At 43.0% G+C, this 25,970-nt stretch overlaps 1 protein-coding gene and 1 long non-coding RNA gene across 2 annotated transcripts in view; one reads left to right on the top strand and one right to left on the bottom strand.

Annotated features, from left to right (window-relative positions):
• LOC135100812 (uncharacterized) overlaps window positions 1–17,191 on the top strand; it is a 62,771-nt gene extending 45,580 nt beyond the window's left edge. The window contains exon 2 of the long non-coding RNA XR_010268925.1: window positions 17,015–17,191. This is a non-coding gene — a long non-coding RNA (uncharacterized LOC135100812). The remainder of the gene's footprint in view (window positions 1–17,014) is intronic.
• LOC135100811 (neurotrimin-like) overlaps window positions 1–25,970 on the bottom strand; it is a 158,788-nt gene that overhangs the window by 50,404 nt on the left and 82,414 nt on the right. The window contains exon 2 of the mRNA XM_064004158.1: window positions 8,323–8,403. Coding sequence (XP_063860228.1) covers window positions 8,323–8,374 — 52 coding nt within the window. The 5' untranslated portion in view covers window positions 8,375–8,403. The remainder of the gene's footprint in view (window positions 1–8,322; window positions 8,404–25,970) is intronic.

The raw sequence follows: 25,970 nt of genomic DNA, 5'->3' as shown, positions 1-25,970 counted from the left end.
GAGGACCCTTCATGACCGCCAGAAGGCTCCCTCATTTCATTATTTTTTTCTCCGCCCGTAGCGAGCGTCAGTACCTCCCTCTTCTCTGCTGTGCGTCTTCGTTATTTGCATTCACATCTCCACTTTTTTTTATCCTATTAGCTCGCCTGACTGCGTTATTCCCCCGTTCTTATGATTCTGTTAATCTTTTTGAATGCTTTCAGAAATCGAGGAAGTGGGACGGAACACGTAGTAAAGTAGGTAGGTAATAGTTACCTGGAAAGACTTGAGGGATAATACGTTAAGAGATGCGGAAGAGGCAAGGAAGACAGAGGGATGCAAAGAGGTGTGGGTGGGTGGGAAGCGGAAGACGCTAAAGAAGGGTAAGAAGGAAGAGTGAGTGGGGTGGTAAGAGGCAGGGAGAGGGTGATTAAGTGATACGGGAGACAAATAGACCAAGGGACCGAGAGAGAGAGAGAGAGAGAGAGAGAGAGAGAGAGAGAGAGAGAGAGAGAGAGAGAGAGAGAGAGAGACGGAAGGATTAAGGAGATAGAGGAAAATATGAGTGTAAAAGGTGAATGAGAGTCAAAAGGAAGAGGAAATAGAGTGAGTGAGAAAGGATCATACAGACTGGTAGAGAAATAACAGTGAATAGAGAGAGAAAAAAATTACCCTGAAGGAAATGAAACGGAAAGAAAAATAAAGAAACGAGGAAGGAAGGACACGAAAAAAAAAATCAAGGAAGAAGGTTTAAACAGCTTTAATATATTTTTTTTTCAGATAAATATATATACCATGATTATGGACATCAAGGAAAATCATAATTAAATACCAAAGCAAAATTATATGTCTGATGAAATATAATTAGAAGTAGTAATTTCCTCTATAATTTGAGTAGGTTGTTGGAGAAGGAAATGAAAACACAGGAACGGGAATGATCAGTGTTGAGTATACAAGAGAGAGGAGGAATAAATGCGAAGAGACAGTGGGGATGATAAATAACCAGAAAAGAGTGCAGCAGAGGAGGAAGGGAGGAAGGGTGGAGAGACGAGGCGAGGGTAAGAAATTGGTTGTCGTCGTCTTGATTTTTCGACTGTATGTCTCTCTCTCTCTCTCTCTCTCTCTCTCTCTCTCTCTCTCTCTCTCTCTCTCTCTCTCTCTCTCTCTCTCTCTCTCTCTCTCGTGTCTATGAATGTAAAGAGTAAACAAATTATTGGATTAGTTGTCAAAAAATGTAATTGTGATCATGAATTATGCATTATGCACACACACACACACACACACACACACACATATATATATATATATATATATATATATATATATATATATATATATATATATATATATATATATATATATATATATATATATATATATATATATATATATATATATATAATTTTTTTTTTTTTTTTTCTTTCAGAACTCATTCATACTACTTAATATCTAGTCATTTAATTACCCGAGTCCTTTGAACATCGGTTACTTTCTGGAGTTGACGAGAATACTCTAAGAAGGAATGAGTAGTGTGTCTTACAAGTACTAGATGTCATTACTGGTACAATTCAAGACTTCACAGTGTCTTTCTACCAGTCCCTGCCACCGTTCTGCCTCTGTTCTCTCTCCCCTCCTCTCATCACCCAAACCGTTGATGCTGTTGCTGCTGCTGCTGCTGCTGCTGCTGCTGCTGCTGCTGCTGCTGCTACTGCTGCTACTGCTGCTGCTGCTGCTGCTGCTACTGCTGCTGCTGCTGCTGCTGCTGCTGCTGCTGCTCCTACTACTACTACTACTACTACTACTACTACTACTACTACTACTACTACTACTACTACTACTACCACCATTGCTACTACTACCATTGCTACTGCATTACTACTACTGCTGATAATGATGATGATAATAATAATGATAAAAAATAATAATAATGATAATGATAACAAAAATGATGATAATACCATCACCACTACTACTACTACTACTACTACTACTACTACTACTACTACTACTACTACTACTACTACTACTACTACTACTACTACTATCACTACTACTATTACTACTACTACTATCACTACTACTACTACTACTACTACTACTACTACCATTATGAGCTCCGTTTCTGTTTCAGCTACCACTGGCCTCTCTTTTCCCACAAACCCCACAATTACTTTCCTTTTTCTTTAATCAGAGGGCCGTGAAGTGAGGAGAAAGTGCTACTCTGGGTGAAAAAGAATACACCAGCATGGAGTACTTTTGTTGTTATCTCGGCACTGCTACTGCCCCGTTCCCTTTACTACCCTGCCCTCACTCACCACTATCACCACCACCACCACCATCGCCACCACCCATTACAACTATTATTCTCCAGCCACCCTCCCTATTAGTTCCCTCACAGCCTTCCCCCATCACGACTATTAGTACTGTTACCACTACCACCACCACCACCACCACCATTACTATTACGACTACTACCTCCGTCTCTGTTTTCATTACTACTGCCACTCCGACCAGTGCCCCCATCACCACTGCCGCCACCACTCCTGCCGCCATCACTCACACCGAAGCCGCCTTGGACGCCACCAGCCTTCATTATGGGTTCATTTCCCATCATAAGTCACTGCTTGTGTTTTCCTGCGCGTCGTGTCCTGATGATTTGGTCGTGTGTGTGTGTGTGTGTGTGTGTGTGTGTGTGTCCGTAAAGTCTTCTTCAGCCTGCTCATTACTCCACGCTCATTAATCTCCCGGTGAGGCCTTGGGTCGGAGATGAATTGTGTTAGGCAGCGGGAGTCACGGTGTTCCCCGCCGGCAGGTGACGTGCTTCATTAACGAAATAAACTCAGCAATTTAGTCAGAATTTAAAGTTTAATTAAGTTAACTGCTGACGAATTAAAGGTCCATCCGAGGAACAGACTGGCTGGGTCTCCGTGTGCTAGATTTATGTTGGTGGTGGTGGTTGTTTTTCCTTCTCTTGTTTAGTGTTTTCATCCTCACCGAGCGCTCTTCCTCCCTCATCACTCCTCAGACATTAAAACTGCTTTTTTCTTTCTCTTCCCTAAAACTTAACTTTCTCCTTTATCGTCGTCCTCTTTCTTCCTCCCCTCCTTTCTCTTCATCCCCTTTCATTTAAACTGCTCTACCTGTCTCCTCCCTAAACCCTTCATTTTAATCACTCTATTCCGCCTCCTTAACACATTTAATGACCAATCTTCTGTTCTCATCCGTATCCCTCCTTCGTATCCCAAAACATACCCCACCGCATTCTTCACTGCGTCACACAGACCTACAGAAATTCCGACGCTTGATGCATGGTCATGTCCCTGCCATGTCTCCATTACACATGTACAGTCGCGGTTAAAAATCAAGTAATCTACTACACTCACTTCCAATGTGTTTAGAATTTTCCCTCAATCGAAAACCCTCTGATCTGCTTTAAATACATAATTTCTCATGTTCTGAAAGGAGACTATCAGCTTATCAGGGAAGTAATAATTGAGGGAATGGGCAAAACACAGTGGACATGAGCGCAACAGAGTACTCTTCTACAGCTGACGCCAGACACTCCACACCTACTTCTCCGGTCACTGAATATAGCCAACTGGTTTACCCTTTGCCTTATCCTTCCACCCAGATGCTGCATGAAACACTCAATACTCAACTCAAGCATACACAAGACCAGCTGCCGCACACCTGTTGCCGTTCCGCTCCCTGAAACAATTAGCTCATCTAGAACATCACACACGAAGCGCCTGACTGAGTACCCGACACTCATCGCCTGACGCGCTGATCGTCTTGGGAACCCCGCGGGAATGTTCCCGTCTAATACCCTCACACCTGCACGCCCACCACTCCTAGCACCCGTCACAACACCATCCCATAGCATCTGCCCCTCACCACCTCCTGTATCTCCCTTCACCACCCCAACACTACCTCTCATCACCCCAACGCCTCTCTCACCACTAACACTTCCTCTCATCACCTGCCAACACCTTCAACGCCTCCCCTCATCACTAAACTACCTCTCATCACCTCCCTAACACCTCACCACCTGCACCACACCTTCCAGAACTCTTCCCTCGCACATTCTCCAACCCCTGACCATCATTCCAGGTTCCTCTCCCTCAGTATTCCCCAACGCCTGCTCTTTACTACCCCCGACACCTGTTCCTCATCACCGCAGCACCTGTACCCACACTACCACTCATTTCTTGCCTCCATAACACCTTTAACAGTATCCCAACACTTCCTCCATACCGAAACCAGCACCTACCCCAACACAACCATCCCTCACCTCCCCCCAGCACGTCCCTCGCACCTCCTCACCTTCCCAACAGCTCCCCACACCTTCCCAGCACCGACCCTCACCTGTATCTCGTCGGCACGTCGCTACAATTAATGGTCGCAGAGATTGATCTACACCAGTGAAGCCACAATTTCATACCTGAGGGAGTCTTGTCTTTAATATTCCACTTGTAATTAACCAAACCTCATCAATTGCAGGTGTGGAGGCGCCGGTTAATGTATAGGCCACGTAGTCTGTAATTCGGTAATTAGTTAATTGGCTGTGTTTTTTTTTTTCTCTCTCTCTCTCAAACGCTCAATCCTGATACCCTCGCTTGACGTCAGACGCGTGGGCGGAGGGGTGGCGTGAGTGGTGGGCGATGGGCGGCAGTGGGTGATTCCCCGTAATCCGTCGTAGCGGGATTACGTATGTCAAGAAGGTAATTAGGAAAATCTTCACTAATTAGAGCAGAGTAATGTGGAAGTGAGGGTCTTAATTTTCCCGCGAGGCTGAGTTATGGCTGACAGGTTTTTATTTTTCCTCCTTTTTTTTCTGTATGAACCGACGACGAAATTACGAAGAAAAAGACCCGGCGAGACGGAGACGGACGGAGGGGTGGGTGACTCAGGGAGGGAGGGGGGGGGGGTGATTGGCAGCGTGATTAGGGTGAGTGGTGCGGCCGCTTGTGCTGCGCTGATGGGAGACCGAAACTTTGATTGGAATGAGCGGCTCGATGGCGCGGCGAGACGAGGATTGGGGGATTGGGGCGCAGGGGAGTGACGTGCGAGCGTGATGGGATTTTATAATGAACGTTGGGTATGAATGAGTGGAGGAAGGATTGGGTGATTTGGTGATGTGTGTAAAGTGATATTTCTCTCTCTCTCTCTCTCTCTCTCTCTCTCTCTCTCTCTCTCTCTCTCTCTCTCTCTCTCTCTCTCTCTCTCTCTCTCTCTCTCTCTCTCTCTCTCTCTCTCTCGTGTGTGTATATGTTGTTGTCCTGCAGAAAGGAAATACATTTTCTTAAATCCCATGTAAACATCGAGAAGAATAGTATCCGCCACACCTGTACAGTTCCCACCTTGAGACAGAATAGACCAAGCCTTGAAATGGATGTGGGAAGGACCGGACACCTTAACGGAATAAATATATATTTTTGATCAAAGGAATTTCTTGATTTACAGCTAAGTAGAAAAGCGGATTATGAATTCATGTTATTGAGTATTGGTCTTGGGTGACTGAAGCACTGTTAAGGAATTTCATTTGATATCTCATGCCAAATATGACGTTTGAATATTTCAGTACCAAGGTATCATAATTTTATTTCAGATATCTGTAGGTTAGATGAGGTTAGGTTATTGACATCGTTATTTTTTCTTAATGAAGTGTATTTAAATCATCTAGTAATTGCTATTTCATTAGATAATTTCATCACCACTGTATATTATTTCTTCTTCCCTGGCCAACAACTAGTGACTGCATGAGGTTTGAAAAATTGCCTGTAGTGACTAAGTTAAATAAACATAAGAAGATATTGAAGATTTGCAATATTCCAAAACAGAGAGACATCCTAGAAATGGTGGCAAGAATATGTAGATGAGAACGGTGATAAAAGAACATTCTTAACTGTAGGATTCTGTGTAAAATCACAGGTAAATACCAAAACAGATAAAAAGGAAAGATGATTGGCAGAGGTGATGGTGGTGATCAGAATAGACAGGTTATCCTTTAAGAAGATATGAGCGAACATAAAAATGGAAAACGATACATAAGTGGTAGTGCAGAGACAGCGATTTTTACAGTGCTAGTGCGGAAATTTGTCAAAAAAGTAGCGGCAGTGAGGGACAGGCAGGAAGAGTGAATTGAAGTAGTATAAATGCAAAATCAGAGGGACATAGAAACATAAAAGATAAAAATCAAGAAAGTAACTGCATACATTGGAAGGGAATACAATCTTTACAATACCAGCTGGAAAATAATTACCGAGAAAACAAAGGTTGGTTGACACACGAGAGGGCGTCTTATCACCCAAAACAACTCCATCCAGTGTTTCACCGCCGCCTGATGAGAAACACGAGACATTCCCAGAAGCAAATACACTACATTATATAAATCTCACGTGGCCAAATTGCACGCTGACCAGGAAGTTGTTGGAGGAGGAAGCGAATCATGAGAGCCTCGCGCAATCGATACTCTCGGCTAAAGACAGGGAGCGTTTGGCAAGGTGTGTTACTCTGGACAGTTGATATCTACGTATACACTGTTTTCATTTATAAGTTTGTGTTGTATTATTATTTTCATTTCTGTCACGTTGGAATTTTAATTTTTGCTAGTAAACTAATAAGTATTGCTCTGGACTTTTAGTATCTATGCACCGTTTTCGTTTGTAATGTAGTCTATCGTATTACTTTCTGTTCTGTATCACGTTGGAACGTCATTTTTTGTCAATAAACTAACTAATAAATATTGTTCTGGACAGTTAATAGGCATGTACCGTTTTCGTTTATATTTTTATTTATTTATTTATTTTATTTATCTATTTTTTTCGCGTTGCCTTTTTTTCTGTAAAATAATAGACGTGCGGAGCCTCCCGTGTCGCGTGGCTGGACGTGGTGCGGTGAGGGGAAAATCTACACGTGAGCTACTTTTTTTTATAGCCATGAGCGTCTCGGCAATGCCAATGCGTCACGAACACCGCTGCACAAAAATTGGTCTCTGTCTGATTTGTAGATATTAGAATTTGTGTTACTTGACGAATCATTATTTGACTTTACCCATTTTGTCTTGGAACACAAAGAAGAAAAAGGAAATTTTTTGTAACCTGACTTTTTTTCTTTTTCCTTTCTTTTCCTTTAGATAACTAAATTCTTCTTAACGGTTCATTAGAGATCACCAATCACAATTCAGAGAAAAAAAATCTAGGTGACGCTGCGCCCCTTCTACCCTTCTGCCTCGTAACTTCACGCCCTTCTTGAAATGACACTGGGAGACTTGCACGGAGATAAGGAAACCGAAAGAAAAAGTACGCTGAGATAAGGAAAAACAAGGAAGTATAGGGGAAGGGAAAAGCACGTAAGCCACGAACACGCCTCTCCATAGGCACGGCGGAGGGATAAAGGAAGTAGTGCCACACTTTGGATCAACATCTGTACTTCTGAGAAAGGCAGCGTCAAGCAACGAGCTCCTTCCTCTTGTAGATAAGGCGCCGGACTGTTTTCATTGGCGAAGTTTGTAAGTGTTCTCCCTCAAGGTCGTATCCATCAGCAGGAGACAAAGTTGCAAGAAAAAGAAGTGTTTGAATGCAGCTTTTTCGTGGCGTTTGTACGTAGGCTGTCTTGTAGCAGTGTTATCTTGTTTACGTGTGTGTAGAGACTGGACAAGTGTTGATGGCGAGGCAGTGATGGAATGTCAAGCTGTGGCAGTTTGCATATGAAAACTATTACCTCGGTTGTTATTGCGAGATGTTTTTGTATTTTATTTATTTATTTTTATTATTATTATTTGCATGTTGGAGTATATTATGTAATAACCTTTGCACTTACCACCACCACCACCATCATCATCATCATCATCATCATCATCACTTCCACCACTACAGTCATCATAATCGTCATCATTACCACCACCACCACCATCATTACCATCATCATTATCACCACTACCAGAACTACCATATTCATCATCATCTAAGTTGCCTGTTTGCTTCAGTTCACCACTGCTACCACATAATCATCATCATCATTATCATCATCTGAGTTGCCTGTTGCCTTCAGTTAAATTCCACTCACGATCAGTTGGTTCGCCTCCCAGCGGTGCCCTCTCACCACTCCCCCTGACGCACTGCCTTGAGGGAAAAACGAGCAGCTGTGGTTGCTTGGAGTAACTCACAGCCAGATGCAGTCATTCCGCGCCACTGTTCTAACAAGTTTTTTGCACAACAAACACGCTGCTTTCATGGTCTTCTGGGTGATGTTCATTTAGTGGTTATATTTAATTTGCAAGCAGTGAGTCGCCGAGATGGTCTGACATTGAAACTTAGGAGACAAATATTGCTGAAAACTTACCTGAGGGTATGAAAAAGTACAGAATTACGGCCAGCATTGTTGGGACGTCCATTACTCTTGTCAGCTCGCCACGGTCCTCATCTGCAGGAAGAAGAATAATGACTTGTGAGAACAGTGAGCGTGAGCGCGTGGGATAAGACGTCAGTCATTATGAATGGAAAGAGTAATGTAGGCGGGCACAGGCTGCCTGTGGCACCAGTGGCGCCACCCACGAGAGGTGGAGGAGGCTGCCAGGAATGCCAAGGCCATCAGCACACGGCGAAGGAGTTATACTCGTACATCAGGGAGAGTGAGGAAGTGGTGCAGGAGAAGGGAAGGGGCAAGGTTGTGTTTGTGATTAGCGATTACTTTGGTTTAAGTTTTGTTTCCCATTCATCTTGAATTTATTTCCGCTGGTGAAGGTGGACGGCGCCCTCCCCTCCACCTGGCCAGCACAAGTGTCATGGGTCCAGACTCATTCTACTTCAGGGCCGTGACAAGCTAATGGGAACTGATCTTATCTATGCATGGAAATGCAAATCTTTAGCTCTGGCCCAGTGATCTGCCGATAAGGAGCTTTTGCACTGAGATAAGTGCGAGGACAATACCTGGAGGCTGGTACAAGTTTAACTGCCAGAAAACAGGCGTCGCTCTGTTGGGGAGGCGCCGTGGCTGGCAGCTGTGGCGCGCGGCCCAGGCAGGAGTGAAGTAATTAGAGTGGGCTGTGGAACGCCTGTGGAATGTTTGGCAGTTACGAGATAGAGTTAGAAGTTATTGTCACACTTGTGCAGGAACAGCCGAGGATGACCGGGACACCAAGAAATTAGATAAAAGCAATTACAAATAAACCTTGTTTGTACAGCCACATTGGTACACTTGTCCGTGCTACTGCTGTACGAGTATGTTGCTGCCGACTGTACTAATAATGCTGTTGTTGTTGATAGTGCTGCTGTTGATAAAGCAGTTATTGTTGTTTTAATTGTTGTTATTGTAGTGGTTGGTGTTAGTGCTGCTGCTGATGAGATAACAGTTGTTGTTTTTGTTGTTGTTGTTGTTGTTGTTTTGTTGTTGTTGATGATGATGATAGTGCTACTGCTACTGATGTAGTAGTAGTCTTTGATGTAGTTTTTTTTTTTGTTGTTGTAGTGCTGCTGCTGCTGATGATGATGTAGTAGCTGTTATTTTTCCTGTTGCAGCAGCAGCAGCAGCAGCAGCAGCAGCAGCAGCAGTAGTAGTAGTAGTAGTAGTAGTAGTAGTAGTAGTAGTAGTAGTAGTAGTAGTAGTTGTTGTTGTTGTTGTTAGTGCCGCTGCTGCTCATGTAGCAACAGTTGTTGTTGTTGCTGCTGCTGTTGATGTAATAGTCGTTGTTGGTGGTGATGCTTTTGTCATTGCTGATAATAAATGATGATAATATTCATAATGATAATGATGATAATAACAAAGCAGTAGTAGTAGTAACAACAACAACAACAACAACAACAACAACAACAACAACAACAATAACAATAATAATAATATTAACGATAATAACAACAACAACAATAATAATAATAAAGAACAAAACACCATAAAACACTCAGAGTCTCCACGGTCCTTCAAAAGCTATACTGCTCCGCCGCGAGAGGTTTTTATTTTATCAAGCAAACTTGTGCCATAAATATCAGGCGGGGCTTCGTAGTTTGGAGGGGTGACTGGCTGCTGCGAGGAGACGGAGGCCGCATCTGCACCTTAACATTCACCCAAGCCTCAAGAAATACATACACATTAAAGGCGTTGCCGCGTGACCAATCAGGGACGATAATTAAAACTTTATACGAGATACAGATCATAACGACACCAATGACAGTATTTTACGGTAATATTTAACGCAAATGTCGATGAGCTTACGTATCCAAAACTGAAATTTATGCATTCTTTTCTTTTATTCAGCGTATTCCTTAGGGTGTGTGTGTGTGTGTGTGTGTGTGTGTGTGTGTGTGTGTGTGTGTGTGTGTGTGTGTGTGTGTGTGTGTGTGTCCTTAATTGCCTGTCTCTGTGTGTAACTTTCTGTCTGTTTGCTTGATGCCAGTCTGTCTGTCTCCCCAATCAACTAGTTACAGTCTGTTCAACCGTCTGTTTGTCCTTATATTTCATCGTTTGTCTGTCTGCCTGCCTGCCCGCCACTCTGCCTTACTACCTGCCGGATTCCATTACTGCCTGCTTGTTTATCTACTTACCTCCCTCTCTCACTTTCGGCTAGCTTAAATCCCTCTCTGTCCGTCTATTCATCTAGTTTTTCTGTCTACCTCTTCTGTCTGTCTATCTACGGAACTACATATCTAGCCATATTTATGACAACTTGCTTTACTGCCTACATATCTATCTCTTAACCTGCCCCTCTCACTCGTTTTCCTTCTTAAATCCCTCCCTTTCCGTCTCTTTAACTAGTTCCCAGTCTGCCTTTCTGTCGTTCGTCTAGCTATCCCATGAACTGCATACCTAGCTATATTTCAAGACCTCGTGCAGCACACACAAACCGAGGCGTCCGCACAATAAGAAGGTGACACTGGGTGGACGTCTGCCTGCCACGTGAAGTCCTCTAGCGTGTCATTAGCCTGCTTACTTGGAGAAATTTATGCCTAGGAAACCGCAGATTACAGTACAGGGAAATAAGGCTGCAGGTCACGCCACGGGGGCACTGCGTCTGGGTGGCGGCGAGGGAGCCTTTCATTGATGAGAGCCAGTAGCTTAGTTAGCCATGAAACACGCGACGAAGCAGGAAAAGGTAGATAATGAGGAAGAAAGGCACGTGCAGAGAGATAGACGTGAATAAATGGAGGGAATGCGTAAGAGAGAGAGAGAGAGAGAGAGAGAGAGAGAGAGAGAGAGAGAGAGAGTAAGAGAGAGAGAGTGAGAGAGAGATAGAGAGAGAGCGTCAGCCAGCCAGCCATTTGGACACTAAAGATAGATAGACAGGTAGACAGACGGACAACACATTTCCTGTCATTTCCCTTCTGTGTTCCATTTCCTTCTTCAGTGTAACAGATCTCCTTCCTTCCTCCTTCCCTTCTTTCCTCCCTCACTCCCCCTCCCATTCTCCTCACTCCCGCTGTTCATCAATCCATCCATCCATTCATCCATTCCACGCTTCTCCTCACTTGACCTGTTCAAATATTGGGGGAGAGAGAGAGAGAGAGAGAGAGAGAGAGAGAGAGAGAGAGAGAGAGAGAGAGAGAGGGAGAGGGAGAGAGAGAGAACGCCAATGTCCCGGAATTTCGAGAAGGAGAATTTCCTCTCATATTATTTGGGCAGAGGCAGCTGAAGTAATATCACTGGTCGCAGGCTGTTGTCCACCTTCGCGTCCCTAAGCCTCTGTTTTCGTACCCATCACTATATTACGAGCTGCCTGCAAAGGGAGAGAGAGAGGAGAGAGAGAGAGAGAGAGAGAGAGAGAGAGAGAGAGAGAGAGAGAGAGAGAAGAGAGAGAGAGAGAGAGAGAGAGAGAGAGAGAGAGAGAGAGAGAGAGAGAGAGAGAGAGAGAGAGAGAGATTTTCTTTTCAGATAGTTTATTTTTCACTTAATTTATCTTTTTAACTTTGTAGTTTATCTTTCGCTTGGTTCACCTCTCTAACAGTTCATATTCTAACCACTTTATGTTCTTATTCTTCCAGTTTTTCCAGTCTTCCAGTTATGAGCAGTTCATTCTTCAAACTTTTTTTTTTTTCAACTAACCCATTTTACAACCATTCTATCTTTGAGTTGTCATTATGTATTGTTCACGTCTTGTTTCGTCCCTTCCGGTTACACCTGTGCATGTTTATTTTTCCCTTCATATATTTGAAGCTTTTGATGTTCGTGACCTTCATTGCGCTTTTCCTAATGCAAATTCCACAAGGAAAGGAACACTTCAAAGGGTAGCAAGGTGATACTATTCTGAGTAAATGTTTTCCCTAGTTAATGACTGGCTTAACGAGGAACGGAATCATAAGTGTGTTGGTACCATCCTGTGAACACCCACTGCTGCATTCAAACTTAAACTGAAAGACAAGATGACAGTTGAACAGACAGACAAATAAGCATTAAGCGGATTGACGGGCAGACAAGGAGACCATAAGTAGTTAAACAAACAGACAAAGAGATATTCATTTAAGGCGTGAATGTTTAAAGTACATATTTCCTGAAAGATATTTTTGTATTAAAAACAATACTACTTGATTTCCTGTTGATGTTAAGTGGAAGGGAATAAATTCTTTTAATACGTGATCCCGCCCCTAAGTCACTTGCTTTACCAAATTAATACGTAGGTGGTTAATGTGTTACTTGAGCTTTTTGGGATAAATTTTGTTTTCCAGCTCAATGGTAGGAAGTGAAATTGGTGTTCAAGGAAATCTAACTGTAAAGTGGATTGATCATATTTCATTCATTTGAATTTGCATAAGATTTATAATTCACCCAATCCTCCAGATCCCAGCCTTCCTCCTATCAAGTGTTTGGGTGTTAGTATTAATGTAATAAAAAACGCAACTTTTGACGATTTCAGACCAACAAAATCTGCGGAGTTTTCCTCCCCTAACTTAAGGGGATCTGTTCGTGTCTGTGCAAAATTCAGGAATCATCCTTTGCATAACCAAATTAGCACGAAGCTTCCGTAATCAGCTCGTAACGCTCAATGACCCTCCTTAACACACCACCGCGCCATGCCTTCAGCGCCCCCCCGCCCTTAGTCCCCCACTGCCCTCGCCACGCGCCAGTATCAGTGTACCGCCGCTGCGTGTCCACCGAATATTACAAACCACTGCTCGGGGAGGTCATTACCTGAGTAAGCTCGCTACTATTAAGTGATTACCTGGTCTACAGCTACCTGCCACGTGCCTCATCCCTCCAGTCCTCGCTGGCAGGTAGCTCTGGCCGAGGGGCACGCATTGTTTTTACCTTCTTGTGTGCTGTTAGCTCAATCTTACTGCGCATGTGCCAACCTTTGTGACGTGAGCAGTGGTTATTTTTCTCGTAATGTAAACATGCAAACATACCAAGTCGTTCAGGATAGATATTCAGCAAGAATCATCTGGAGTACACTTGACATTCCTTTCCTCCACAATTACAAGGAATTACAGGCTTAAGATTTCTAATGTGCCTTGGTGTCTCGCGGTGTGGTATGCCGAAGTAATTGGCACCAGGAGCATATACTGTCACCTGCTTAGTTACAACCTGGTCATCTACTACTCACCACCACCACATGGGACTTGCTGTGTGTTTAGAGACATGTTTTCTCTAGTAATTTTGCCTTATGAATGAAGTACTTGAATTTGCGAGGCGATCTCTGCAACAGAAATTTGGTGATATTGATTTTTTTTTTGTGTGTGTGTGTGTGTGTGTGTGTGTGTGTGTGTGTGTGTGTGTGTGTGTGTGTGTGTGTGTGTGTGTGTGTGTGTGTGTGTGTGTGTGTGTGGAGTGGGGAGAACGAACCTGGTTCCTTTCACTCTTGAAAAATCATCTTCCTTGAAAAACAGTGTTCTGCTTCGCTTTCATCACATTCTCTTATATAAAAATATTTTATGCCTCTTATGAGACAAAGTTTATGAGGCCTAACACATGTAAATCGAGGGAAATGTTGTTTGTCTTATACTTTCTTTTTCTTTGACTACGAATATCTTTACTTTTTCTTTTACATTTCGTTGCACAAGAATTTCTTCAACATACTACCTTTCCAGTTCTTTCCTCATTACAGATGCAAGAGTTATCCCTTTCTTTGGTAAACTTTGGAATATGGAGCTTTATTCTGTTTTTGCACTTTACAAGAGCTCAGATTTCTTCAAAAGGTTTGAGGACACTTTTGAAACTAAACTTGTCCACAATTTTTTTTCTGAAATCTCTTTATTCTTTTAGGGGCAAAAAAAAAAAAAAATGGAGCCCTCTGTCTGTTGCCTTGCCTGGTAAAATAAAAATAATACAACCAGAAGTTGTTTTCAAAGCACGCTGAGGAATTTTGAGTCATTTATTGAAGTGTTCTTCAACATTTTCTAAATCCATTCACCCTTCCGAAAGCTTTTAAGAATTTCATGTACCCTAGAGCCCTGGACTATAAATTACATAAGAATTACATTAATATTTTACATTATCCTCTAGTTTTAAGACTGAAAATATATAAGCAAAAGTGTTAGATCTCTAATTTAAGAACATTTAAGACTCAAGAGCATAACAACTTAAAACAAAAAGAGAGAGAGAAAAAAAAACATTAGGTCTACAGGCGGCAGTTCTTGTACAAGACATTCAGACCCTATGTCCAGTCATTTTCCCTATCCAAAAATTTATGTAATCTTTTAAAGTTCCCATTAACTAGGCAACTACCTTTGGATTACTATTTCTATGTGCATTTTCACGGGCAAGCTGTAATAAAAACTAGCCAGGAGCAAAGCTGCCTCATCTTGTTTCATTGATCAGCCCACCCTTGCACACTTTTAAACCAAAGCCATTTTTCATTTACCATCGACGATTTTATATTCGGATCAAAATTTAATGATGTTTGAGAACTTTCGGACAAAATTTGTTGAGGGCCGTGATGGCCTGGGGGCGCCGCATGGGGGGGGGAAGGTGGCTGTCTGGTCCGGCCTGGGACCCAAGGCAGAGACCGAGCAGCAGGTCCTCCTTTTCCTTTGTAGCTTCAAGCTTCAGTAGTAGTCGTCCACTTGCAACGCCTCACACTAGACAAGGGGTCAGCATAAGCAAGAGATCAATGTCTACCATTTACCAGATGGTGCCTGGAGGGGGAAATCCTTATGGGGAGATGAGTTCCTTCCGTAGAGAGTCTGGTGAATGGTATGTACGGTGTACACACTTACAGTGACATCGGATTAAACAACTAGGCTTGAAAAGTGGCACACTGTGCACCATGCACCAGACACTGACAGTACGAGGGGTTCATGACAGTGTCTGGGGAGTGGTGTGTGGTGGGATTACTCATGGCGACCCGTGTGAGGCGCTGCAAGGTTGCATCGTCACTGCCCTCACACCTACGGGGCTGGGATGGACCCACAGAGGAGAAAGAGTTCATCCTAGTACCAATGTAGGTATGTAGACCTCAATATTGTTTCGCTATCTCTATCGCCAACTGCGTGGAAACCCGCATCGTTTTCATGGAATCGCATTGTTATCGTGGAATCACATCGTTATCGTGGAAACTGGAACCGTATCGTTATTGTGGAAATTCGCATCACATACCTATCGTAGAAACCCGCATCATTATCGTGAAATCGCATCGCTATCGTGAAAACCCGCATCGTTATCGTGGAGTCGCATCTTTACCGTGGAAACTCGCATCGCATCGTTATCGTGGAAACTTACTTCATTATCTTCGTCACGCGGATCGCAATCATCGTTCGGTTCGTTATCGTAATATGGAATTCGTTATTATTAAATTACATATTCATCATTATTTCATTTTATATATACATAATTCTTATATGATAATAAATCCAGCAGTACAAGTCCTCGATGATAAAAACTCTAACAAGGCTCAGAACTTTTTTCTAACACATGTGGTACCAGTTTCGGGAGATGAAGTACATACACATCCACGTCAATGTGAAATGATGCTAAAATTTCTTAAACTTTCATGTTATGTGAAATACGCACTGAGAACCTTTTCAGTGGCGTTATAATGAAATTGCAATAATGTTCATAATTCACGTATTGCCTCTGCCTCTATTTCACTTTCTTTGTTTCATAATTGTTGATACGTTCAGTGCTCTACTTGATTAATATTCACAAACCAATCTGTCTGCAGCTTTTCTCCGCTGGGTACATTTTACTTATTACTAAAATGAACCACTAATGAGAAGACTCCTCTATTGTCTATTTTACTGACTCCTCCTTTCCATAGACACATTTTTTTCCACGTCTACTTTGGGTCGTCTTTTTTTAGTCTATCATACATCTATCCGTCCATCTCTCTCTCTCTCTCTCTCTCTCTCTCTCTCTCTCTCTCTCTCTCTCTCTCTCTCTCTCTCTCTCTCTCTCTCTCTCTCTCTCTCTCTCTCTCTCTCTCTCTCCGTCTCTCTCTCTCTCTCTCTCTCTCTCTCTCTCTCTCTCTCTCTCTCTCTCTCTCTCTCTCTCTCTCTCTCTCTCTCTCTCTCTCTCTCTCTCTCTCTCTCTCTCTCTCTCTCTCTCTCTCTCTCTCTCTCTCTCTCTCTCTCTCTCTCTCTCTCTCTCTCTCTCTCTCTCTCTCTCTCTCTCTCTCTCTCGTAATTAATTGTCCAAGGCGCCAGCTCTCGGAAGAGTGCATGGATTTAGAAAAGTTAAAAAACACTGTCCTAGCGCCTTTAAAAACACGAATCATAAAAGAATTGCATGAAAATGTGACATTTTTTTCTCTAGTTTTAAGAATGAAAATGTATAAATAAAAGTATTAGATCTCTATTTTAAACTTATAAAATAGCTATTCGGTCCTAAATAACTGTTACTTAGGTGATACATGTATGATAAAACCAAATGCCACATCTCAAAATCAAAAACACATGAGGAGCGCGTTGGGTCTGAGTGGAATACACTAATATGATACATTTGTAAAGCTTAAATCTTAGTTTAAATTAATTTCTAGCGTGCCACTTCCTAAAACATCTTTTAATACTGAGCACTCTTATACACACTGGCCATGTCATGTACCCGCCATCCACCCCACTATTTCCTGGTAGCCTTTCATTTAATGCATTGAACGGATCCTTTTATCTATGAACAGCGGCAGCAGCCTTGTCGCCGCCCCTGAAGGCGAGTGCGGCGAGTGGCAGCGTCGCTACAAACACAGAGGGAGAGGGAGACAGATCCACGCACGAACACAGACAGAAGAAAAGAAAAGATGTACACCTTTGATGTTTGTAATGAGATTCTTGAATGAAAAGAACAGTCTTTATTTAAAGGTAGCTGTGTCATTCGAAATGGTAGTGATGGTGATGGTCATAGTAGTTGTAGTAACAGTAGTAGCTGCAACAGTACCGAACGATAGTAGCAGTAGTATTTTTAGGAGTACTAGTAGTGGGATCATCATCATCAGCAACAGCAATAATATTAATAATAATAATAATAATAATAATAATAATAATAATAATAATAATAATAATAATAATAATAATAATAATAATAGTAATAGTGATAGTAGTAGTAGTAGTAGTAGTAGTAGTAGTAGTAGTAGTAGTAGTAGTAGCAGTAATAGTAGTAGTAGTAGCAGTAGTAGTAGTACAATACCCGCAATAAGAGAACGAGGCGGAGGAAGAAGAGAAGGAAGGGGGAGGCGAAGGAGGAAGAGAAGGAGTGTCATTAGAGGAAAAAAGGCGGGGATAGAAGAGGAAAAGAATAAAGAGAAAGGGATGCAGATAAAAAAGAGAATAAAATACATTGTTAAAAATCACTTATGTCTAAAGGAGCGAAGAATAAGGAACAAATAGGACAACAGTAGTAACATTCCACACCCACAATACACTTTTTTCCTTACGGCACCACAAATACACTCGGATATAGAAAAAAAAAAAATACTGTTACGAGAAATCTTAAAGTTTTCCTCCCTCGTATATGGAAAGAGTGCTAAAGTAGGAGGAGGATGTTTGGAGATGATGGGTAGATAGTGGAAGAGCAACAGTAGTGAAAGTGGAGCAGTACTGGAGAAGAAGAGGAATTAGAAGAGGAGTTGGAGCTGTGGTTGAGGTGGTGGAAGTTGTGGAGGGTTGGCAAGTGAGGATTTGGAGGTGGTGGAGCAGCTGGTGAGTGGATTCCGTCCAGCAGAGGTTGGGAAAGTTGAGGTGTGTTAAAGGAAAAGGCGGGGGGGGGGGTAGGAAGAGAGAGACATGAAGAGGAAGAGCAGCAGGAGGAAGACAAGTACGATGAAAATGCAGTGAGCAGGAAAACGAGGAAGGGGGAACCAAGTAAAGGAAAAAATTCAAAACACATATGAACTAAAATTAATAAAAAAAAGGGAGTAAAACAAAACAAACACTGAAGAGAAAAGCAAAGAAGAAAAGGCAGAGCACTGAAGAAAGAGATAATGGAGCGTAGATGTATAAAACTGCATCTTTAATACGATACATCAATAAAATTTCATTCCTGAACTGGGCACACCTGAAGCCTTGTAATTTTCCCTTCGGCAGGTGTGCATGAGATGGACGGGCAGACGGAGGCGAAAGAGCAGATATATAGACTGACAGACAGATAGCCAGGCAAGCAAGCAGGAAAACAGACTATTGATAGACAGAAAGACAAAAGGGGGAGAGAGAGGTAAACTGAAGGAAAAAAAAACAGGTGAGGCAAAGAAATGGAGTGACAGGCAAACGGAGAGACAACCGGACAGAGAAACGCACGTACAGAGAGACAGACGGAGACAGGTGGAGAGACAGATGGACGACAGGCAAAGGGAAGAAAGAAAAAGAAACCAGCTCAAGAGGTAGAACCAGAGCTCGCCGACGCCGCCACGCACCACGACAAGGAAGGAGAGCAAACACCCAAAGCTGTTACCGGGAAAAGTGCTGTGTTTGCTGTGTGTCATTAGCAGCAGAAAGAAGGTGAAAGGCAAAGTGCTGCTTGTAATATGAAAAGAAAAGGTTTCTCTTCTTGGGACGCACCTCCCAGCGGCCGGGATGCTTAGCGCTATGTATTTTCAACTGTGTCGCAATCTTAGCCGGGAGGGAAGGGAACGTGTTTGCAAAGGAGAGAGAGGAAAATGAGAAAATTAAAGTTACAATACTCCACCTTTCTTTTTAGCCTGCTTTCCGTAATCTCAAAAAAGGCGAAGGTTCCTGCTATCCATGAAGAGGTAAAAAACTGTTCCGACTATCGTTAAAGAAAATCTATTGTACTGAAAGTCCTTTGTGTTCGGCGGGGGAAAAAAAAGGGTGAGATATGGAGGATAAATCGTAGGATGAGGATGGTTCCGGCGGCGGCGTGGAGGAAAAATTGCACGTTCAGGTTTTTTTTTTCCTCGTAGTGTCCATCAACAAGTTTTCTGGTGGTGTGCCTCTTTCTCTTTAATTCTCATGTTGATGGGAATGTCGCTACTCTTCCTGTGCTGACTGAGAGCTATCTCTTTTTCTTCAAGACGTGGGTTGGCTGCTTTTCTTTTTCCCTTTTACCTTTTTTCTTTATTTTTATCTTTTTCTACGTCTCCTTTCGAGTTTCCGTCGTCGTCCTTTGAGGTAATCGTATAACCTACGTTTTCTGATGGCCACTTTAGGGATTTTGTCGTTCCATTTAGGAAGCAGGGTCCTTTCGCTCAGCTTTTATTTGTAACATAACGTAAATCGGTCGTACCACTTCAGCTGAGAACTGAAATAAAAACACGTGAAAAAAACTTCCATTCTGCTCTAGTTACATTCCACTCTTCCCCTGGCAATTTCATGAGTCCTCGTGAGGCTGAAGTTCATCCACATTGTAGCTCTAGTATGTGTCTTGCTTTCAGACCTCAAGTTACGAAATCTGCTTGTGTTTAAATACATCGATTACTATACACTCTTCTTTATCACATTATGTCAGGTTGTGTTGATTTGACGTTTTCTGTTTCTGGTGCGTGTTGGTAGAGTAGGTCTTGCCAGATGGGTTTTTTGGCGTGGCTAGTCTTGTTGTGCCGCCAGACAGCCCTGCACTTGCGGGATAAGGCTGAACGCCGCCTCTAGACTAACAAGTAAGGGTGGCGTGTCGTGATAAGGCTTAAGGGAGGCTCTTGATGTGCCCTTGAAAATTCCCCGCACACAGACCGAGGCTCCATCACCTTCCAATATCAAACTCATGCGTACTAAGTTGTATTTCAAAATGTTTTTTGAATATACGTCTCCGCCAAATCGCGTCGGATTTCAAACAGGACCAAATTGAAAGCAAACATTTTTTTTTTTCACAAATCTCTTAAATATCTTTGGTGTTGAAGGTGGTGGTGGTGATGGTGTCTCTTGCTGCCATGCTTGCCTTAAAGGTGTGTGTGTGTGTGTGTGTGTGTGTGTGTGTGTGTGTGTGTGTGTGTGTGTGTGTGTGTGTGTGTGTGTGTGTTTGTGTTTAAGTGTGTGTGTGTGTGTGTGTGTGTGTGTGTGTGTGTGTGTGTGAGAGAGAGAGAGAGAGAGAGAGAGAGAGAGAGAGAGAGAGAGAGAGAGAAGAGAGAGAGAGAGAGAGAGAGAGAGAGAGAGAGAGAGAGAGAGAGTGTTTGTGTTTGTTGTATTGTGTTGTGCTGTGTTGTGATGTGGTGCCTTTATGTTTGTGTTTGTAGTGTGTGTTTGTGTGTGTGTGTGTGTGTGTGTGTGTGTGTGTGTGTGTGTGTGTGTGTGTGTGTGTGTGTGTGTAAATTTTTCATGCCTGCGTCCTTGAGCTCACTGGAATCGTCGCTGTGTATTTATCAAACTGTTACAATATGCGTGCACAAATACATACATCAGCATTAACCCGCGTGCTTCTTGAATCAAGTATATTCACAGGTTTTCGTTTGTACCGTTAAGCTGTGTGACAGGAAATACTCGAAACCTTACGATATAACACGTATGCTTTATTTTATGCCTGGTATGTAACAGAGGCGTGGCACCGGCAGGGGCGTGGGTGGTGGGGAGCCATTAGAGAGACGAACACGACGAACATGACCCGGCTCAGCCAATATGCGCCGCGACTCGCAACTCCGTAACCCTCGTGACCTAAGTTGACGAGGCCTCTCATCCTTGACCTTGACCTTTGTTCGTCTGACGTAAGATACTAACCAGATGGAGAATATTTTTTTGTACATATAATTTCCTACTCAACCTCCTGCCCCGAGGAATCCAATTACCTCGGTCGTCGTCAAATGCAGCGGCGCGAGAAAGAGGATGATGTGCCTCGCATATACAATTTTATCTGTGTGTAGGAAGCAGAGCCAGAGTGGAGGTGGTGTTTTGTTACCGCCACGCATCCCCTTCATTCACAGTCACAGGCAACACTGCCACCAAGCCCACACTTTTGCTATCACCAGCATTCATCCATCCATCTGCGTTCTCCTCCTCCTCCTCCTCCTCCTCCTCCTCTTCTCTGACAGCTGGTGGTTGACGAGTTGGAAGCTTCCAGGGACCCCGCCCATGGACAGCTACTGTGCCCCGCCTCGCCCCGAGTGTTCCCAGCCACGGCTTGAGAATCACCTGACAAACTCACTTGGCTGTGGTGTTTTGAGTTCCTATGATGGTGATGCGATAATTTATTTACGTCTATATCACGTGACAGGTTATGATTAAATGTTTTACTTTGCAGTATAATCTCTTTTTTTTTCAGTGGATACAATTAACTGTTTTAATAATTTGAAAAGCGATAGAAGTATTAGGTTCTCTTTTATATACGTAGTTTTGAAAGTGGTGCTGGTTTTATAGTGATGCGTTCAGTTTTTGAACGGCAGCTTTCATAACGGGTCACGCTAATGCCACATACAGATAGAGTGCATCAAAAATACAGAGAGAAAAATAAGGGAGAGCGATCGGCGCAACGAACTGCTGACTTGTACACCTGTAATGCGGCGCTGCTGCTGCCCGGGGCCTCCTGCTGCGTGTGTCTGCTTGTCTGATTGTTCAGCCGTAGCCAATTAAATATCTCTGTTTATCCATATTTATATATCTATGTATCTATTTCTGTATTCATTTATATCTTTTTATCCATGCATGTATCCGTAGCTAGCAGTACGTATAAGACACAAAATACACACACACACACACACACACACACACACACACACATACGAGAGAGAGAGAGAGAGAGAGAGAGAGAGAGAGAGAGAGAGAGAGAGAGAGAGAGTGGTTGGGTGGGGCTGGGTGGGTGTGGGTGTGTAGAATAGAATAAAGTAAAATCATAATCTGAGTTACAACGGTACAAGCGGCCGTGTGGTGGATGAATTAACTTCACCTTAGCGGCGGTTCCTTCACAGTGCGGCATTTTGTTTGTGTTGTCCGTTTGTCCGCTGCTCGCTTCGTCCGGCAGACCTCGCAGGGGACTGAATTATGTAAAGTTGGGCCGTGAGCCTCGCCTCGCCTCGCCAGTCAGCCAGACGGGTGCTACGTTCGCCTGGCGAGGTCTTGCTCTCGCCCGTGACAGAGATGAATGCATCCAGCCATTACCTCTGGCCGCCCCCGCCTTGTCTCTGATAATACACCGACACAGACTTATTCGTTATGGCACGCTGTGTTTCTGGCCGCGACACTCACCTCCGCTGATTAATTATACTCATGAACTTTTCCTCTGCGCGCTGCTGCTCCTTTTTGTGCCGCTATGCTGTTCATGTGTCCCAGAATTGCATTGTTGTTTTACTCTACAATATTTTGCCGCTAATATACATGTAATAAATCATCATTTGATATGGTAATGAGGTCATTAACGTCATGAATAAATAATAATTTCTGTTGATTCAGTGAAAAATTTGTCTCCGTTTGGGAGCAACACACCTGTTAGCCGCGGCAGGGGTGTGCTTCTGGAGGCGCTGGTTCAAGGCTTGATGCGCCCCGTCGCCCTCGCTCGCTGATTGGCCGAATGAAGCACCTCCTGGGGATCCTCCGATGGCACTTTGCCCCGCTTCTACTTTTTTGTAATCTGCTTCTCTCTTTCATTACACTTCCTTGCCCGCCTTTCGAAACCCCGACCACTGTGTCCCATTGACTTCAGCCTCCTTCCTCATCTGCATCCCTTCCCATCCTGCCTCTGCACCGCCCCCCCCCACCACCTCCTCCATTGAAGTTTAACGCCCCCACCTCCCCGAAACTTTCCCCATTGAGCCTCCCCCAATCCCATCCCTTCCCATTCCTCCCAGTGAATTTTGTCCCCACGGTGCTGTCTCCAGTTGAACCTTGCTTCCTTTCCTCTCCCCCCTGCCCCTCCCCACTGACTCGTGTTCCCATCCTCTCGCCACTGTCCCCGTTAAATCTTACCTTCCTCCCCTCCTCTTGGCGCTGTCCCTCATTGAATTTTGCCCTCCCTCGCCCCCGTGTGTCTCTTCCTATTTCCACACTTCCACTAGCCCCATTATTCCTCCTCCTCCTCCTCCTCCTCCCATGCCATCTCAGGGAAGTCTCATCTGTTTTCCACTAAGACACTTAAGTGGATACGAACCCCAACTATAATAAAAATAGTAATAAAATAATAATAATAATGATAATAATAATAATAATGATAATGATGATAATAATAATAATATCAATAAAAATATCGAGAATAAAAATCTAATATCTGAATTGTAATTTTGATTTTTTTTTTGTCGATTTCTTTTTTTTCTTTTTCTTTTTTTTTTTTTTAGATTTAGTTGCCCACACTGAGTTCTTTTTCCGGACCATGAAGTTGATGGCACCGCAATAACTCGACCCAGGGAGGGGGGGAGGGAAGGGATGAAGGAGGGAAGAAGTAGCTAGGGAAGGGGTGGGTGAAAGAGGGAAGGAGTAGAGGGAAGGAGTGGATACAGGAACGAAAGAGATGGGAGGAGGGAAGGAAGAAGGGAATGAAGGAGGGAGGGAAGGAATGGTCAAAGGAGAAAAGAAGAGAGTGGGTCTAGGAGGGGAAAAATAAAGAGAAGGAATTAGTGAAGGAGGTAAAGAGTAGGGTTAGAGGAGGAGGGAGTGGATGAAGGAGGGAGAGGAGGAGTGGTAAGAACTGAAGAAAACAAAGATAGCACAGTGAGGGAAGAAGAGAGTAGAGAATACACAGAATCACGAAAAGAGGGGACAAAGAAGAGATAAAGGAGAGAAATAGTGAGAGACGAAAAGAAGAACAGAAAGGGAAAAGGAGAGAGAGAGGGATAGGAAGTTAAGTTAGTTTATGGAAAGTGGAGAGAAAAGGTATATGGAGGTAGGAAAGGAGGGAAAAAAAGGGGGAAAATATGTAAAGGAAAAGGACAAAAGACAGTGAGAAATATTGCCAACACCCTTTCGCACTCACACCTTCCCTTCCCTTCTTCTTCCCCTTCCCCTTCCTCTCCCCCATTCCCTCCTATCCTCTTCTCTCCCCTACTGTCCCCCCCACCCTACTATCCTTGTCTTCCTTACCCTGTCTGCTCGAGCATCCCCAGCAGCTTCCCCCTCCTAGCACTCCCTCCCTGACCTCCCTACCAGCATCTAAAAAAAAAAAAAACGTTTTGAGGACTTTTTCTTTTTATATATTTTTTTTCTTTTCTTTGTTATAATACTTTCCTTCACTTTTTTTCCATTCCATTAACTTCAATATATTTTTTTAATACTAATACTTCATAATCTAAGTGCCACCAACTGAGTCGTTTTAGTTTTATTCTATTACTTATTTTGTTAAAAGCGTAGGAATATATATATATATATATATATATATATATATATATATATATATATATATATATATATATATATATATATATATATATATATATATATATATATATATATATATATATGTTTGCCTCTTTTTTCTTTCTCTTCTGTATTTGTGTATTTGCTCGCCACGTGTGTGTGTGTGTGTGTGTGTGTGCGCGCATCTTTTAGTAAATGGAAGGGAAAGAAACCAGGGACAGGAGGTTGTAGTTTGAGGGCGGAGGTGTCTGTGTGGGTGTGGAGAATGGATTTTTGGATTTTGCTCTCTCTCTCTCTCTCTCTCTCTCTCTCTCTCTCTCTCTCTCTCTCTCTCTCTCTCTCTCTCTCTCTCTCTCTCTCTCTCTCTCTCTCTCTCTCTCTCTCTCTCTCTCTCTCTCTCTCTTTCTACCACTACTACTACTACTACTACTATTACTACTACTACTACTACTACTACTACTACTACTACTACTACTACTACTACTACTACTACTACTACTACCATTTTCACTTCCACTACAAGTAAACATTTTCGAAAGCCCTACCATGGGGATTATTGTTACATTTGCGTTGAAAAATATAAAGAGAACTTGTGCATCAGTCGCATTTACCAACACACACACACACACACACACACACACACACACACACACACACACACACTCATGCAAAAAAAAAAAAAATAGTGTGTGTATGTGCATTCTTTACTGGGATGCATGTATTTTTGCTGTATTTACATGTATTTCCATAGGTAAAGAGAAAAAGAACGTGTACAAAAAGGAAAGCATGGGAAAGCATCGCACACACACACACGCACACACACACATACACACACACACACATCAATATCCGTTCTCCCCCTCGCTTCATTCTATCCTCTTCTCTTCCCTCATCCTTCCATCTCACTCACATCTTATTTCCAGTCCTCGTCCCTTCCAATCCTTCCCCTTGGTCTCCTCTCAGGCAATGAAACTCGTCCCGTCTCTGTAAAATTTCTGTGATTCCGTGTAGCTTTAAGCGAGGCGACGTGGTGAGGAGGACCGCTGGAATCGAGGAAGACCTGTGTGTCTTTTCTTATTCTCTTTTCTTCTTTTTTCTTTCTTCTTCTTCTTCTTCTTCTTCTTCTTCTTCATCTTCTTCTTCTCTCCTTCATCATCTTCTGTGTGTTTTTTCTTCTCTTCTTCCTCTTCTTCTTCTTCTTCTTCTTCTTCTTCCGCGGTTTCGTTGATGTTTACCTTAACCCATTCTAAGATGCACTGAAGGCTATTTCGTGGGTAAGTTTGCAGTGCCTTGAGGCGTATACTTTAAGCCAAGTTTCCCCAAGAACGTAAAAAAAAAAAAAAAAGTTGCTTCAGAATATTTGCACCAATCCATAGGCCAAGGTTAGGTTAGAAAAGGTAAGGTTTGCGGCATGGATTAAAT

This window comes from Scylla paramamosain, chromosome 5 (genome assembly GCF_035594125.1).
Source record: "Scylla paramamosain isolate STU-SP2022 chromosome 5, ASM3559412v1, whole genome shotgun sequence".
NCBI classification, from domain to species: Eukaryota; Metazoa; Arthropoda; class Malacostraca; order Decapoda; family Portunidae; genus Scylla; species Scylla paramamosain.
This window is presented reverse-complemented; position numbering and strand designations above follow the sequence as displayed.